At 41.5% G+C, this 17592-nt stretch overlaps 1 protein-coding gene across 2 annotated transcripts in view; it reads right to left on the bottom strand.

The window, feature by feature from the left end:
• Window positions 1–465: 465 nt before the first annotated feature.
• The window catches only part of LOC307259267 (nuclear factor of activated T-cells, cytoplasmic 1-like), a 62873-nt gene continuing 45746 nt past the window's right edge, over window positions 466–17592 (bottom strand). For both annotated transcript variants that reach the window (XM_080039039.1, XM_080039040.1), the window contains one exon: window positions 466–2233. In XM_080039039.1, coding sequence (XP_079895165.1) covers window positions 2178–2233 — 56 coding nt within the window. In that variant the 3' untranslated portion in view covers window positions 466–2177. The remainder of the gene's footprint in view (window positions 2234–17592) is intronic.

Raw genomic sequence — 17592 nt, 5'->3', positions numbered from 1 at the left:
TATACAAAATATATTATCTCCGATAAATAGAACTAGTTGTGTTTCTGAAACTATTAAAATACTTTAAAATGATTAATCTTTAGTTTTACTTGAGAAGGCAAAACAAAGTCAGTAATACACTAATTGATCAGACGCATGTGGAAGAAAGTGATGCACAAATTTCAAATTCTAAGTAGGAGAACTATAAGGTTGTTTGTTTGTTGAGTTAAAACTAGAACACACATCATGCAGAGGACCAACAAACAGTACGGCTACCAAAGCAAGTTCAAGCTGCTCAGCTGCTTGAAAATGCTTGATATCAAATTCAGAACAGTTAAAATATATATTTTTTAAAGATGCAAAATCTTACTTTGAAAACAATATGAAACGTCTCACAAAATGTGAATATGACACCAGAAAAAAATAAAACTTCAGATATATATGGTCTCCATTATGCCATTTATTAATTCATTGTTGAGAACACATTAAATGCAATTAAACACATTTTATTTTTCATAAATATTTCATATTAAAGAGAAAATATGTTTCACCTTGTGCCTACACAGGAAAGCATAATAGATTTGCAAAGATCTTGTAGCCAAGGAAGATACTAAGGCACAAAACAGAAAACTTATTTATACAGTTTAGTCATGCTATTATACTATATGTCCAAAAATGTATAAGGAAGCTAAATGGTAAGCTACTGTCAGCTAAATGATCTCCAACATTGGTATGATGTGCATGCTTCCGAAGGAAAGCTGACTTGGAAGAGACTACAGCTGTGTGGCAGTAGAGACAATGTAGTTTATGACACAACAATGGAAATTAGTCTACAATATTTGGTCTGGAAGCAAGAAAAACTGCTCTGTTTCAATGGTAAAGTGCATAATGTTTTTTGATTTTTTTTGTACAGGGAGCCACACTTCTATAAAAACTCCGACAGAAAAAGAGGAAACTTGGACAATAATTTCACCAAAGATAAAATCCTTTGGTTTACTCAAGATCAATTATTGCCAGCAGTATGTAACAGTCCTCAGTGGAATCACCCAGACTACCAGTAAAATTGAGCCTATGGCATACTTAGATTATCCCTGTGCATATGTACATGCCAACCTGCAGTGCAAGAAGTTAAGAGACAAATAGATATATGTATATATATTGCCCAGGAGTATTCTCATTTAAATTCAGCAGGTAAGCATACCATTGTTATACTAATTTATAGCTGGGAGGAGAAGAAAAACTCCGATACCTGCCTTTATTAGCCCCACAACCAGGAACTCTTGTCATAAAATATGTACTATATATTCCTCTGATTGTCTGTGCATCATTATATAATGGATTTTGTGGTAAAGCTGGAAGACTTGGGCAGGATGATTCAAAAAATAAAATAGGCACTAAGGTGAAAAGCATAATGAAGGGTAGTAGAAATGGTATGAATCATATCATGGGAGAAGAATGGAGAAGCTAAATAGCAAACTACATGATTTTAGTATAAGGCATACATAAGTACAGTTTCAAATACATGTTTATACAAAATAATATCATACAATAACATTCAGTATAAAGGAACAATGAGATAATAATAACGAGGAAGCAAGAATAATACAATTAAAAAATACAATTCTAATCTATTCACATACTCCCTAGTTTGTTTTTATTCCAGCCTTTTATTCTGTTTCCCTGTAAACAAAGAATTGAAATGATACAAAAATGTCATATAAAAAACTTCCACTTTGGGTTTACAAGTGAACCGTTTGCATTTGGGTGACTGCTGCTGCTGCCGTTTGCTGTCAATATCACTGCTGTAAGGCACCGATTCGGTTGTCGCGGACTGACTGCACAAACAAATGGACCAAAGTGATGAAGCATGACACTTATTAGCCCCGTTAGTTTGTCCATGCATTGACATACAGATCACACTGGAAAAGGAGATTGTCGTCCGTCAACAAAGTAATTCAGTCACATTGAGCTGTTTGGTCCATTAAAGATCTTTTAAGGCAAGTGTCTCCTGCTTACTCAAATGGAGCTTGCTATTGATTGTCAATGTTAATCTGCAGCGGGTCTTTGAGGATCCATGGTCAAAACTGTATTCTTCATCATCTGGATCTCTTAAGATCTCTTGGGGGTTTTTGTCATCCTCTGTTTGTTGGTGTCTTTTGAGTGAGTGTCTGTGCTGTTGCAGAAGACCGCTGGGCTATCTATGCGTGAGTGTGCACCGAAATGCTGGACAGGTCGTTCCTGATGATCTCGTTAACTGTGGGAAGAAAAAAGAGAGGTTGAAGATCATTATTACGTTGTTGCATCAAATAACAATTCAGACGATTAAAACACTGTTACGTTGAATGAAGAAAGGTGGGCCACGCGTTGCAGAAGCAAGACTTGTGAAAGGAAGGCTATCAGTTTAAATGTCTGCCAAAGCTAGATTTGCCCTTGGACCCCACAACTCCAGGGTCCTAGATAGGTCTAGACTCAGTCTAAAGGGTCAAGACACACAAGTGAAAACAGTTGTATAATGGCTTATGTGATGGATGCTTTCTAAAGCTACTTGACTTTAATAGACCTTAAAAGAGAAATAAGTTGTAGTTTGCCAGTCAGGGAGGGTCTAATTAAATATATCAAGTTGCATTATGGGAAGTGTAGGCAACACTAAATCAATTTGGTTCATCTTAATGTTTTCTTTTCTTATTTTTTTAGGAATATGCGCTACAAAATAACAATCAATGAATGTGTGCTGGATATTCTTAAATGAATGTCACAAATCAAATAACTAAATGGGAAATCTGGGATGATCCCTGGGAATACAGGTGAAACAAAGTAATATGTTAAAAATTGTGTACATATATTTTGCATGTTTTCTAACATGATACATTTTTGTGTTAGATTTCCTTGAAAGTTTAACTTGTATGATGTAACTCTTGTGATCGCAGCCTGTGACATACAGTGTCACATTAGGCAATAATAAACTGCATACTCGCTGAAACATTCTTCAGGTCAGTAGCTGCAATCCAAACATATCACTGTTGTTGCCAGCCTTGTAAAACCCATATCGGCCCCGTACACACATCTCTGTTTTTTAAGTCATGGTCTTGTCTTTCCTGCCTCTAGTTCCTGTGCCCGCGCCTTTCCCACAGTCGGGCAGACACTGGATCAGTCCCCGGCCTTTATCTGCTCTGTGTTCTTTGGCAAAACAGAGGGAAGTGACTGTGAAGATGGCGAGGACCCCGAGCCCTGTGGCTGGACGCAAACAAGAAGCTCCTCAGTTATAGAGCTCGCTGTGATAAAGCGGGCTTATGTGGACACACAGAGAAAGAGAGAGAGAGAGAGAGAGAGAGAGAGAGAGAAAGAGAGTCTGATGAAACCATCAAGGAGCCAAGACAGGAAGTCCACCCACTCTTAGGCCTGCAGGTTGTTATCACTAGATACCATTTGGGTGAATGGTGCAGCATCGGCACCGATCAAGACGAAAACAACGCAGTGACAAAAACAAGTCCTTTAACTCCCAAACCGTTTCAATAATGTGACTTTTCTTCAGTACAAAGCCATATTGAACGTCCATGGTGCTGGTAAAATATTTAAAAAATCACGTTTTACTTTATCCTTTGCGACTATGGTACTGATGCTAGCAGAACTGAAATAAAGTGTAGAAACACCACAGCAATATGTTCACTTATTACAAAGGATCAAAAAATAAATAAATATGTAAACAGAAGAAACAAAATATATCTCAGAGATTGGACTTTATAAATAAGTATATAGGCCACACACCTAAAATAGCATGCCCTGCTTTCCATATGCAGTCAAAGACCCACATATCCACACACACACACACACACACACACACACACACACACACACACACACACACACACACACACACACACACACACACACACACACACATACAAATACACACAATAACAGGTTTGGTTGGGACTCACCTCCCTAAACGGGAGGAACTCCCATTGGAAAAATACAACCTGTGCCAACACTGTTGGCTGTTTTCAACCCCTTTTCCACTCTGAGCTAAACAAGCATTTACATGCACAGGGGGGTATTTTTAGCTGTGCCATCGCAGGGCATGAAGGAAGTGCAAGCACATGTAACAATTACACGATCAAACTTTAATGTCGCTGCTCTTATCTGTTAGGCGAGGTGAGAAAAACAACAGCTCCAGGTAGAATTCTAAAGTAGGAAAGGGAAAACCCATCAGCTCTGGGGCAGAAAGCCACAAATGCACCCTTTCTTTTACTGAAGAGTCAAAACAGTGGCTTCTTCTCTTCTTTTCAGTCACTGTATAAAAACAAGTGACGTCTCCTCCGCCCACATTTTAACTGCAGTATTATTTTGCTGCTCTTTATCAACTAATATGTTCCACTGGCATGCCCGATATTGTTCCATTCTGCAGAAACAAGTGATGAACACAGAAGAAAAAAAAAGGTAAAAGACCGGTCCCTGTTTTTTCATCTAGGGTGATGTACTCTATCTGCGATGTGAGAATCTCAGAAACAGGATGTGGCCAACTGTTACACCACAAGACAACACCAAGCTGCTATTTATACCTGTTTAATGGGGTGGCTTGTGTCACTTTTTAGTTGCGACAACTTCTGGGAAATGAAGAAAATTTCAAAAGAAGAGTTGAGGAAACCTATATGACACACAGTAACAAATGCACAGGTAATGACTGTGAATGAATTAAAAAGTGCACATGCAATATTTGAACAGTTCTACAAATGCATTTAGTTTTGTGTTTATTTAAATTATATTATTCAATTCAATTCTGATGGACTATGACAAAAACATCCTTAATCGTGATACAATAACTAAGATCAGGTTGGTCTCTTTCAGTCAAGATCTATTTCGAGCTGCATGGGGAACAATTTATTCAGAGTGGAATTTGGCTATACAAATTCAACCCCTTTGTATAATATTGACAGATAGGGGTGTATAATAAGATCTCTGCTGTAAAGTAAGCCTTTTAAAGCTGTAGTGTTTTAAAAACACTTGCACTTTAATATCTATTGTAAAAAGCATGATATATGTTATATTTCACAAAATTATAATGACATTAACGATAATTTTTATTGTCAGATGTGTTCATGAACACACTCTCCATGGCCAGGCGTCCCTCTCAACAGCATTGGAAACGTATTATATTTTTTCTTTTTTCAGAAGCCCAGGTTAATAATGGAACGCTGTAACTGGGAGGATACCCCCTCATGAATAAACAAAAACAGCGGAAAAACTGAACTCCAAATATTACCCCGCTAAAAAAAAGAAAAGAAAAACGTGCCCTGCTAGTCTTAGTTAAACAGAGTGACATCCTTTATTAGCCCTTGTGCCAGTGCAATCAGTAAACCACAGTGCCGACCTGTCAGGACTCATACTATGGGCTGGGCAGCTCGGAGATCTATTTCGGGCTGGTGTGAGAGTGACACATGAATATGGCTGTGTGCTTTACTGTGATGCCAGCTGGGTTGAATGTGTTCAATGAACAATTCTGCTCCTTTGTGAAGGCCTACCAGTGTTTCTTGGCAGTGGCTTGTAGCTAAACCCAGTCATCATCAGATGTGACTGCTGGCTGAATGAATGTTTAACTCGATAAAATAATCCCTCTCTCTCGACTGTGCTTCTACCTGCTATAAGGGGTGGAAAGAGAGTAGCTAACACCTGTGTAGTGCATGCATAAACAATACAGTACAGGTCATGTTTTAAGACTGCACCATTTTAGTTATCAACGTAACTGTGCAAACCGCACAGGTGGGCAACAATTTGCTCAATTGTGACAGCTTGTCTGAGACCAACCATAGCAGGAGGCCCAGCAGGCTTTTTAGACCAAAAATAGCACAGATTTAAAATAACACGGGGGGCTGCGTAGGTGTGGGCATGTTGTCACAGGTACTGCTGAGCAGGTACAGTCTAAGCCAGGATGTCCAGAATGAGAAACATATGCACAATTTTAAAGGCTTAACAGAGAAAACTCTGCACAGTGTATGAGGTGCAGTCTGCAGAAGTGTATACAACAATGAGCTAGAATTGTACTGTGAAAAGTAACCATGGTGACTGTAATTTTGCCCTCCACCTTAACGATTACAAGGCAAAACAGTAGTTGCAAAAGCAAAAGCCGAGCAAGGTGTAACCAGTAGGGCTACAATACTTCATGTTATAGTCTAAACACACACACTATAGCTAGGTGGTAGCTAGCTCGAAGCAGCAATGTTTTTTTATGTTGTTCGAAGAAACATGTCTATTTAGGAGTTGCTGTTTCCTTCTGGCTTATTTTGTGGCACACAAAGACAATATGCCCAAAAGTGTTTCAATAAACCAATCAGTGAGCACAACACCAGACCTCTATGATTTGCTGCAACAATTGGACATGTGGGCCGTCATTTAATATCCAGTATATAACAGAAACACACCAATTTACACAAACAGGCAAAGGTACATTACTACTTATAATCACAGAGGAAAAACTTGCATGCTAGACAAAGCTATAGCAGGTCATAAGAAACAAGACGATCCTGGCATTCTATTTATTCAGTAATCCAAGCTTGGGCGTTATGACTTCATTTGGCCACTCTGAGTGTACGAGTTCAGGGAGAACCTGACCTGCACTGGGGATTGAGTTAGCAATGGTTAGAGGAGAGCGAGGGCTGTGCATGGTGGGGTTGGATAACAGCCGGGCTTCCTCAGAGAACAGAGGATGCCCTATGGTGTGGTGAGACGCAGAGCCTCCAGGCCTGAGGTCCACTGCTGTCGTAACTCAATCTGCCTCAGACCCGAACGCAGGCTTGACTGGCAATGACCGGGCAAAGAGAGTGACTTCACCTTCCCATGGCTTCCCTCAGCTGACTCTGTCCAAAACACCACCTCTGAACTCCGGGTTGTATCGGAGGCTTCCTGCCACAGACTTCTGTTCTCACTATGGAGTCTCTTGATGCCACCTTTCCTGAACTTCTCACACTTTCACTACTTGAATACACTGCAGCATGTGCTACGGGTCAAGGACCCTCGCTATGAAGAGGGGGGGAAGTTTCCTTTGCTTACATGTACCTCTTGTAGTGGCACATCAGGTTTGTGAGAAAAGAAAATGAGGTCGCTTCCTTCTATTGTGGCACTGCGCGGACTCTCGGCAGCATTTAAAAGGAAGCTTGTCTGAGTCATGGGAGCTCTATCGTATAAACACATATCAACACTGGCATCAAATCAGTGCACACAGAGGGGAAGAAAGCAAGACTACTGGCTATACGAGACACACTCCGCGCTAAACCTCATCTGAACCGCGTTCATGTGAAATTGATTTGGTTGGGGAAGCCGAACTAAAGCTTCAAACTTGCTGGAGAGAGACAATTGAATTTCCTGCTACATATTACTTTTGTTTCCCCCACTCTATCAAATCTTCTCTCGGGCCCCAGCAGTATAACACTTAATGGACAATTTGCTGCCTCCCACACACACACACACACACACACACACGCACACACACACGCACACACACACACACACACACACACACACACACACACACACACACACACACACGAGAGCAGGCTGGATTGGAGAGGTTCGGACAGCGCCACTTGTCTTGCGTTGATAACCAGCAGCTTCTCAAATGGGGGAGGGGGTCAGAGGTCAGAACACACACTTCAATGACAAAGTAAAAGAGAAAGTGAAGATGGAGAGCCTGAAAGACAGTGAGCCAAACGGAGGGAGACACACTCATTATTTCCCACGGATAAACACAAATGGAAAGAGACAAAGTGTTCCACTAATGCTTCATCGTGATAAAGTGCTTCATAAATTCATCCCAAAAGCCTCACAGGTAGACAGCTCCTAATCCATCGCAGGGATCCCTTTGGGGCCTAATGATGTGATGATATGTGCAGACAGCATACTTCATCCCCGCAGCTCGGCCTGATGTGTGAAGCCCAGGGCTTTCCCATGTGGAACCACTCAGTCTCCCTCAGACCACTGACAGAGGAGGTGGTGGAGAGAGAGAGAGAGAGAGAGAAGAAAAAAAGGAGTGAAAGAGATAGGGGCCGCAGAGCGTGGGTTTGTTTTCAAACAAAAGCTGAGTTTACCCCACGAGCTGAGTTTTTATTTTTTATTTTTTGTCCCGCAGCAGCTGTGTGGTTCTGTGAAAACACTGCATGTGCCTTGGGACGCGGCCAATCAGCTCGCAGTCTGGCTGGGAGGCTGTCTGGCATCACACATGCCCGGCCTCCTGTCTTATTTGATGAAGGTTGTTGGTGCTAAAATGAACTGAATGCCTTCAGCTACTATTCAGGGTTGGATAAATGTGCCCGCAAACTACATTTATCAAGTTTAAAAAAATCATTATATCTGTATCTAAATTTGAGATTGGTATAGTCCTGAAAAGAGTATAAAACAGAATCTAAGTCAATCATAAGTAAACAGCAAAGGTCAATGCTAATACCTGTAAAGGGACCCGAATAAGTATTAGAGTGATGAAAAATATTAAGTAGGGTTAGGCAGTGTCTAGTGAAATAGCTGACTTTAGAGAGAACATGACAGGAGGTTAGAATCAGAAGACGAGAGGTGGGACTTAGGAGACACACAAGGGACAATAAGACTGGGGAAAGCATCAACACAATTACAAAAAATGCCCGAAACAAACTGGTCTGGCATTGTGTGTTTCTGAGAGCCAGAAGAGAAAAGAGCAAAATAAAGTATGGGGTGTAAATAGTAAGCACTCCGATGTCACAGAATCAATACGTCTGCTGCTGTTTTTAGACCAGGGCTCCTGGCTCAGTCGGATAAGAGAGAGAGAGAGAGAGAGAGAGAGAGAGAGAGAGAGGGAGCTTGAGAAACATAACCATGACATATTCTCTCTGTGGATCTCATGTTGAGAGACAGAGTGGAGCTATAGGCTTCTGATCTCCACCTGTGAGTCTGTGATGAGCCTCAGTTTTTTTTTTCTTTTACAGAGGACATGCTTTATGGCTCTCTGTAGTCAGCTGAATCTGCATCAGTTGCCAAAGTAAAATGACTTGACCCAGGACAATTCAGGTGTCCGTCCAGATTTAAAACCCCTTCGCGATTGCCAAACTAGTTAGAAACATGCCGTAATCCAGGGCTCAGGAACAATAAAACAGCAGAGTTCCAAATTGGGAATCAAAAGAGGACATTTTTTTTTCCCTGAAAGCCCCCACCACCACCACCACCACCACTGATGATGTGCTTATTTTGGCTGCAGCGGTGTTTAACCTCTGTCTTTGATCTTGCATGGTGTGCTGTGCCCTCTCTCCCTATCTCACCTCACTCTGTCTCTCTTTGCTAGACGGCCACTTCCCTCTCCACCTCCCTCTCCTCCCTCTCCTCCTCCTACCCTCATTTCCTCCCGGGCCCAGGAGGCCACAGGCGGGTGTGAGTGTGTGTGTGTGTGTGTGTGTGTGTGTGGGTGTGTGTGTGTGTGTGTGTGTGTTTGCGTGTGTTTGCGTGTGTGTGTGTGTGTGTGTGTGTGTGTGTGTGTGTGTGTGTGTGTGTGTGTGTGTGTGTGTGTGTGTGCTCACTGCAGGTCCTTCCCCGGGGGAGGATGAGGGGGGAGGTGTTTACATGGTTGGAGTTGCTCTCCTGTGCCCTCATCACATGCTTCTCTGATCGCTTCAGACTACTGCCTTACAAACAACAACAAAATAAAATAATATCTCTAGTGACAATGTTTTGAATACGCAGCATGCAGCATACTGTACTGTCAATATTATTTCTTTTTTTTTACTTCACAAAATGCATGTGATGTGATTGATTAGTTAAGACTGATTTCATGCTATCAATTGTCAAACTGGGAAAATGTGTTAAAATCTCATGCAGGGGCTGCCAAACCTTTTGGCGAGTGAAACTCTACAATTGAGTGAAATTTAAAACTATGTTTATACATGTTTGTGTATATACTGTATGTATTTCTTAGGCTACGCGTCATGATTGATGAGTGGGTTTGACCATATTTGGTTCCCTCTGCCGATTGTTTGATTTGAATGATTTGTATTGGCCCAAAGAAGTGAAAGGATCAAGTATTTTACAAGATCACACTTCAGTGCTGTGAGTGCACCTGCACACTAACATATAGTGTGTGTGCTTTTTTCAAGAGAAAAAGAGAAGGATGTCAGAAGCCGCCCACACAGTGCAACTGACGGGCGATGTCAACAAGTGCGGTGCAGATGCTCGCAAGCAAAGCAGCAACATGGTGCTTTTAGTTATTTTGATTACATGCTTCAGTTTGATTGCGTTGAGTTTAAAGTATTTATTTCGCCGCAGTAAAAGAGTGCTACATCAGTACTCCACAATCACAGTGTTTATCAAACGCAAACATAAAAGTGAGACGCTAAACAGCTTCTGACATAAAGTGTGTATGGATGACTCGAGACTGTGAGAAATCAAAAGCCCCGTCTCACACAGCTAGTGAAGCATAACCACATAAAGCAAACACCAAAAGGCTTAAAATACAGCAAACTGAGTCAAACACGCACATCTTTGTGACTGAGATATGAAAGGAGACAGATTAAAACTCTTTGTATCGGCTCATTAGCAATGGGTTTTATGGTAAAATAACTCAGCCATCTGATAAACTCCACGTGATTGATTTAGAATTAGAAACGTATGCTCCCGCCGAGGCCCATTGCAGACGGCTCCAGATTTCACTGGGTTTTTGAAAATTGCACACAGTTAAAAAAATCGGAGCATATTGAAACAATCATACTTCAGTAGGCCGCAACCGTCTGAGTGAGAATTTGGCCGTGCACCTGCATATAACACGATTTATGACTGTGCTATTTGTATTGCGCTTCTTTAAATCACCTGTTTCTTGTCGGTCGTTGCACAGAATTTTGGAGTTGTTTTCTCTTATTTATATTTATATTCTCGGTGTCCAGAAAGGCTTACCTCAGTGCGAGCTTTATTGTTCGCTATCAATCACGGATAGATGGCTCAGAGAGGCTCCTTCCTGTTTTTTAATGTGCATGTCTGCTTGTCTCCCTGCACATCATGGCCTTTGGTTAACCCTTCTGCTTTGTCGTCATCCTCTAGCAACAGCTTTGTTCAGTAAGGATGCCAAAAACTGGTGTGTTGGTCACTGGTCTGGTTAGTTTTGTGTAACCAAACTGGTCCCTTTGGTGTGAGGAGCAGCCAGGAACACACTTCTTACTCCCTTTTTGAAATATAAATAGAAGAACTACAGCATATCGCATTCCTACCATGCATGTACCAATACCTACTGTATCTTTCCATTATATTTTAATTTCAATTCAATTTCAATTTCTCTATTTCAGGAACAAAGGCATATTAATGAACATAAACATGTAAATACACAAGATTGTAGCCAGCGGCTAATACATTTAGCATGCGGGGAAACAGATTTATAATGTCCCATTACATGCACTTCAAATGCATTATGGCAAAAATAACCAGATGTCCAACTAAATCAGGTCGCATTTTGTAGTATGCAGACCAGCATGCTTTTTTGGCTGGTATGGCCGACAATCCTCTGTGCAGCGGAAAATTGCATCACATCAACTTAGCCGTAGAGAGAAGACAACAAGCGACGCGACTGATACATAAGGGTCAAGTTTGGGGCACAATGTAATAACGAAATATGTCCAAATTGTATCCATGCTGCATGCAAACTACATACTTCTTAAGGGCAGCTGCAGTATGTAGTATTGTAAAAAGAAAAAGTATCCAATTTGGAACACAGGCTAGTTTGTTACATTGTTTCAGAGCTTTCCACTGATGCAGCATCTAGGTGAGCTGGACAACAGATTGTTCTCAGGTTTTATATACTATCCATGGTTTTATCGCTAAAGTCAAAGGGAAGGCAGTGCATGTTATGCTAAAGGTAACTAAATCTTCAAAAGCTCCTTCTGTGCACTAGAAAATGGCCTCCCTGTACTTCTACATCCCCGCTGAGCTCCAGCGTTCTGACTCTGTACTGAAGCACAGTGTGGTGTGATTAACACTCTGTCTGCTGACCCAGAGTCCTCCACACCTACAGAGATCCAAAGACACACAGGAGGAGGCCTAAGGGCACATCGTGGACTTATTCAGGTAGACCGGTCTGGAGGTAAGACTGAGGCCATTTTGGCAAAGTGTTCCATTTATGTCCTTTCCAACACCCTCAACTTTGCTTTGATTTTCACAGACAGACACTATTTCATCCATCTGGAGGTCTTGGATGTATAGTATTTGATGAAACCCAGGCTGTGTCCCAGTCACAGGTGAAGACTAACTCTTCAGGGCATAGGAGGTGAAACATTTGCTGTCACCTGTAAATCATAGAAGCACATTTTACACCTGGTTCTGTTCATGGCTGTTACATATCGTACACGTTTAACAGTCGCCGAGGCGTTGGGAATGAGCCTGCCACTGAAATACCTGAACAGAAACGGGAGCCGACTATTTGACTGTTAAATGTTGTAAATTTAACTGATTTTAAATTAAAACGCTTGTGACGTTTTCATTTACATGGCGTTCAGGAGCAGAGCTCTCCAACTAAAACTGCATGCCTGTTTGACATGGCTGATTTACAATATGAGGAGAACCAACTGTCTTTTCTTGACATGCTAAAATGTATAATAACAATGGGACCAGCTTCAACTAAAGGGTTTATGAGTTGTAATTATTGACTAAGAATGACATAACTTCAGCATGGTAACTGGGGTTACAGTGACTGCTTGATAACATGCTATAGTGTGGCTGTTATCATATTTAATGATGTATGATTATTGACATTAGCAAATCCTTCCAATGTTTCAAAATATTGCCCAACCTTTTAAGCTCATGTAAGAATTGGTTTTTAAACTCTTTTGAAAAGTGAGCAATTATTCATATAAATAAATACCAATGTATATGTGTCTCTACGTCATTAGAGTATTTTATAAACAATGCATTACATGTTCAAATATTGCTTTAAGGGATGTGGGTGTGGGTGGATTTTTCGGGTGGTTACCATTACCTTGAGTTCATTTGAAAGGTCGTAATGGATAAACATTTGCAAAACACTGCACAACAGCACCTTGCTCCTTTATTGAGCCAAAGAGCTTCATTTTGTGGTTTGTGTAGCCTTCCACCATTTAATCACTCAATGCCTCCCACTATACAAAAATGGCTTACTGAGCGTGAAAGGATTTCCCTATTTGTTAGCACATTGTTTTTAGAGGAATTGAGCTCTGCTGAGTACAATCAGGAGTGCCGGGGGAACCATTGAGGTTTACAACTGCCATGGGTCGCATGTCAACAGTAGGACACTTACAGTTCAGTGGTTATGATCATTCCCTCCACTGAAGTAAACCCATTCACCCACACTGCTTGGTAAGTCTCTGCACTGCGAGTGGCCACTGGTGGGAGAGGAATAAAATGCGATCTTTAACTTCGGCAGTATTTATCTTTCTTTGACTTTTAGTGTTTTGGTTTTAATAGTTTTAGCTGTGAAAGGAGCAAGTAGCCCGTCTGTGTGTGTGTGTGTGTGTGTGTGTGTGTGTGTGTGTGGAGAAAAGGGGCAGTGTGAAAGGCTGCCAGGGAAAATCACCAAGATTGCATGCTACTTTATTCCACCTCAGATTTTCCCTCAGTCTGTGTCTCTGTCTGCGTCTCCTTTATTTCTACGGTTGACCTGCTTTCTCACCATGCTCACTGAATATTCCTGGATTTGTGGACATGATGAGAATCTCCTGACCCCAACATTTCGAAACACTGAAATATAAAACGGCATGACCTATGGCTGTCCCTCCATTGTAGGCCCATAACCATAGGACATAGTGATATCACATTAGGAAAGAATACACATTCTGACCTATGAGGTAACATGTAATGCAAAGTCACTCTTTCATAGTCCTTCAACAATAATATGGGCCCCAGATATTTCTAGATACTCCAGAGTATGAATAAAAACAACCATCTCTCTTTGTGTCCACTTCCACCTTTCTGAGAACCTGCGTTCAAAAACCCCAGTCAGATTTCATCAAGAAAGAAGCCACACACTCTATTTCCAACCTAACTTAGCACTACCTCCACCTGGGATAAGCACACCCCCAGATACAAACCAAGCAGTTGGATTCAGGGCCAATCAGAGCAGACTGGGCTTTTTGGAAGGCGGGGCTTAAAGAGCTCTTAACCTGAGGGTTTCAGACTGAAAAGAGGAGCTACAGCAATGGTACTGTGAGAAAAAAAAATGTCATGGTGGACATTACACCATGAATTCAGTTTCTGGTAGAAACCCGATTTTAAACCTGAAAATAAGCCTAATATGCAAACTTTACATGCACATCTTGGGAAAGAGATGGGTTAAGAACAACATGGATATAATCATATCAGATTAACTTATTGTTTTGACAGTTGCAGTTTAAATCCATGTTTCAATGGACTGTAATACTACTGTTTCTAATACTTAAAAAAAGAGAGCCCACTCTTTCAAACTTCGCATCTGCATTTTTATTTTATTCTCATATCATTGTTCATGCCCCTCCTCTCTCTCTCTCTCTCCACATCCCCATATCTCCCCCTTTTCTTCCTGAGGTATCCACACATGGAAGAATGGGCCGACTCTGCCAAGATTTGCAAAATAACCCAACGGCTTTCCCCATCCCACCCGGCTGGATCAGAGTTCTCTGTTGACATCCGTCGCTACAGGATTCTATTTCACTGAGCTAACAAATTTCAGATGGGGAGCTGTTATTAAGTGGTCTGGAGTAGAGACCTGCTCCTGTTTACTGATGCCGCAGGTATTTACATCTCCTAAATACCAACCAGAAACGCTGCTACTGCTATAGGGGCAAGTATAGTGTGCGGTTTAGAAGATGTTATCTTTGAACCATCCGTCTCAAGCTCACTGTTTTAAGTGTCTTTGACCACGACACCCCACAAGCCCCAGGGGTCAATAGTCCAGAAGTCCTGACCCCTGACATCCCCATAGAGAGACAAGTGTGTTTTTCTGTGAAATGGACGTGTGCGTGTTTGGTGTTAAGTATATGGGGCCTGGGCCTGGATGAGTTTTCCATGTGCTCATATTTTTCAAAGCCAGCAGGAAATATCCTAGATTCGATGAAAATGTTATGGTTTCTGTGAATGTGCAGCGTTTTTGCGGTGTTTTTCGGCAGCAATATCACTTATCTCCACGGAGGAAACAGGAGTTTTATGGTAAATTACAGTTGTGGTGTAATGTTTGCAGAGATGTTCTTTTAATCACCAACAAACCAACATGGTTACAGCCATCCAGCCGTGACCTCTGGAACAATAAAAGGTACTCCAGTTATGCATTGGCCACAAGGACCTTCACACAGACCTGCCTTGTGAAAACCTAACACCGAGAATAGTGTAAGTGGACCTATCAATTTAGAAAACTTATCCGAGGGAGTAGGCAATTGAGAACTTGAATCACAGCTTTAAAACAACATTCACCAAGGCACAGATAACAACCTCGAGGTCTTGTGGAGGGGGGAAAAGTGACTCTCTCTCTCAGTGATCATGCTGTCAGAGTAAGTCAAACCACACTGACATTTCTCATATCATGATACAGTAATGAGAGTGTGTCTGGCGTGAGGTGGTATAGCTCCAGGATCACAGATGTACACTGGGAAGATTTGAGCCAAGCCACAGGCCCTGTCTGAGTCCTGACCCGCTGTGATCCGTGTGGCTCGGTGGCTTTTCAACGCGTGTTTCCTAAAACCTCGGAATGCGCCGCCACATAAACCGAGCCGCTCTCTGAAACCTCTGTGTCAGCAGAAACTATAAGAAGTACATGACGTCTGATCAACTGAAGGGATACAGCTTTAATGAATAGACTCTAACGTGTGTGGGGAGAGGAGAAGGAAGCATGTACGTTATGGCTTGAGTCTGCTTGAGTACTCACTGATGTATATTTAGCTATTGATGCCAGATAGTTGAATTCCATGCAAACTCCATATAGAGAGATCACGTTGTTCACAGCTCGGAAAGAGAAAAGGAAAGTAAGTCAAAAAATCTTCAGTAGCATATCTGCGCACACATGTCTGACACTTGGGGAAAATAAACAGTAAATCCATTCAGAATTAGAATCAAAGTCTCCAATCTAAATGCGTGTGTGTGTTTATAAGTTCCCAGACACAAGAGAAAACCCAATTTGTTTAGATAATTTAACTGCAGTTTTTTTCAGCAGACACATTCTTTCTCAGTGACTGTGGATATTATGACGGAGCGACTGAAGCCAGACCAGATCGTCTGGATCGCACACACAGACACAGACACAGACACAGACACAGACACAGACACACACACACACAGACACACACACACACACACACACACACACACATGCATAAAAGCCGGCGCGATGTGTTAGGGAATGGATTGAACTCTCACAGATTCATCTACGCTGCGCTTATCAAAACTAATAATATCCTCTGATGGTTTTACGGAGAGCTAAGAATCCAAGCGCCAACACTGTGACCCAAATTGCCACTGTCATATGTGAGCACTTAGATCCAATTATTTGCTATACTGCAAGCAATCTTGACAATGGCCTCCGTAATTGAGTGGGTTTCATATGTGTTGCAAAAAAAAAAGAGGGGGAAAAATCTGATCGCAACCAGGAATCGTAAGGCTCTAATGTTCCGCCAATGGGACAGAGATAAAAGGGATGTAAGAGGAAACAGAGGGTGATAAGGTAAACCAGAGGACTTCCACTCAAGTGCAAAGGTATTGCTCTTCTCCTGCGATGATGCCATGGTATTCTCTGGCTTACATAACTTTACTTTCATTGTCTCACCCGCACTTCAGTTCACAGACTAGCGTCGTGTTGAAGCAGACTGTTATCTGCTTTTCATGACTGGTTTCAAACAATTGGCGTAAACTGTTTCGGCGTATCTCCTCTTTGTGTCTTTAAAGCACTATATTGCTTTGAAATGCCGCGATACTGAGAAATACAGGGAGAGTTTTGTGGAAATTATAATCTTAATCAACTTTGGGTCAACTCATTTGGCAAGGGCTTGAATGTAACAGCCATTCATTTATATGAAAAAGGTACGCATTATAACTTTAAGTAAAGTTTTCTAAGCTAATTGATTGATCGCTATAATACAACACTACTCTACCGCAACTACATCAACACACAGTAGATCTACACATTTGCACCTGAGCCCTACATTCCCTGTTCTGGTGAGATATGTAATACCTGGCAATGGCTTATAAGAACAGCTGCTCAGTTTGCACAGTAAAAACTGTTTTTTTGATCCTAATGAGAAGAAATGGAATCCAATCTATCGCTGATCCCAAAAGTGTAGCTGTTGATCCGTAGCTTAAGAGGTCGAAAAACTCTAAAAAGGCCAATCGTAAAGTGTAGCCACCTATAAATCCTTCCTGTGACTGTAAAAACCTATCCAGCGACCCTAAACTTTTACTCGTGCCCTACCTTGTCAAGAGCTGCCACGAAAATACGATTCCTAATGTGAAATCGCAGATACGACAACAAGAGTTTTAAAGTCCACATCCTCTCTGCAGTCATAAATAATAAAAAAGCCATCACTCTTTTTTTCTTTCAGCCGTCAATACCGCTACATCCAGAAGGAGACTATGTTCTTGGCATTGCACTTAACCACAAGACAGCCTTTCTCTCTGTGCGCTATTAGCTGG

This window comes from Ammodytes marinus (assembly GCF_949987685.1).
Source record: "Ammodytes marinus genome assembly, chromosome: 13".
NCBI lineage: Eukaryota > Metazoa > Chordata > Actinopteri > Uranoscopiformes > Ammodytidae > Ammodytes > Ammodytes marinus.
This window is presented reverse-complemented; position numbering and strand designations above follow the sequence as displayed.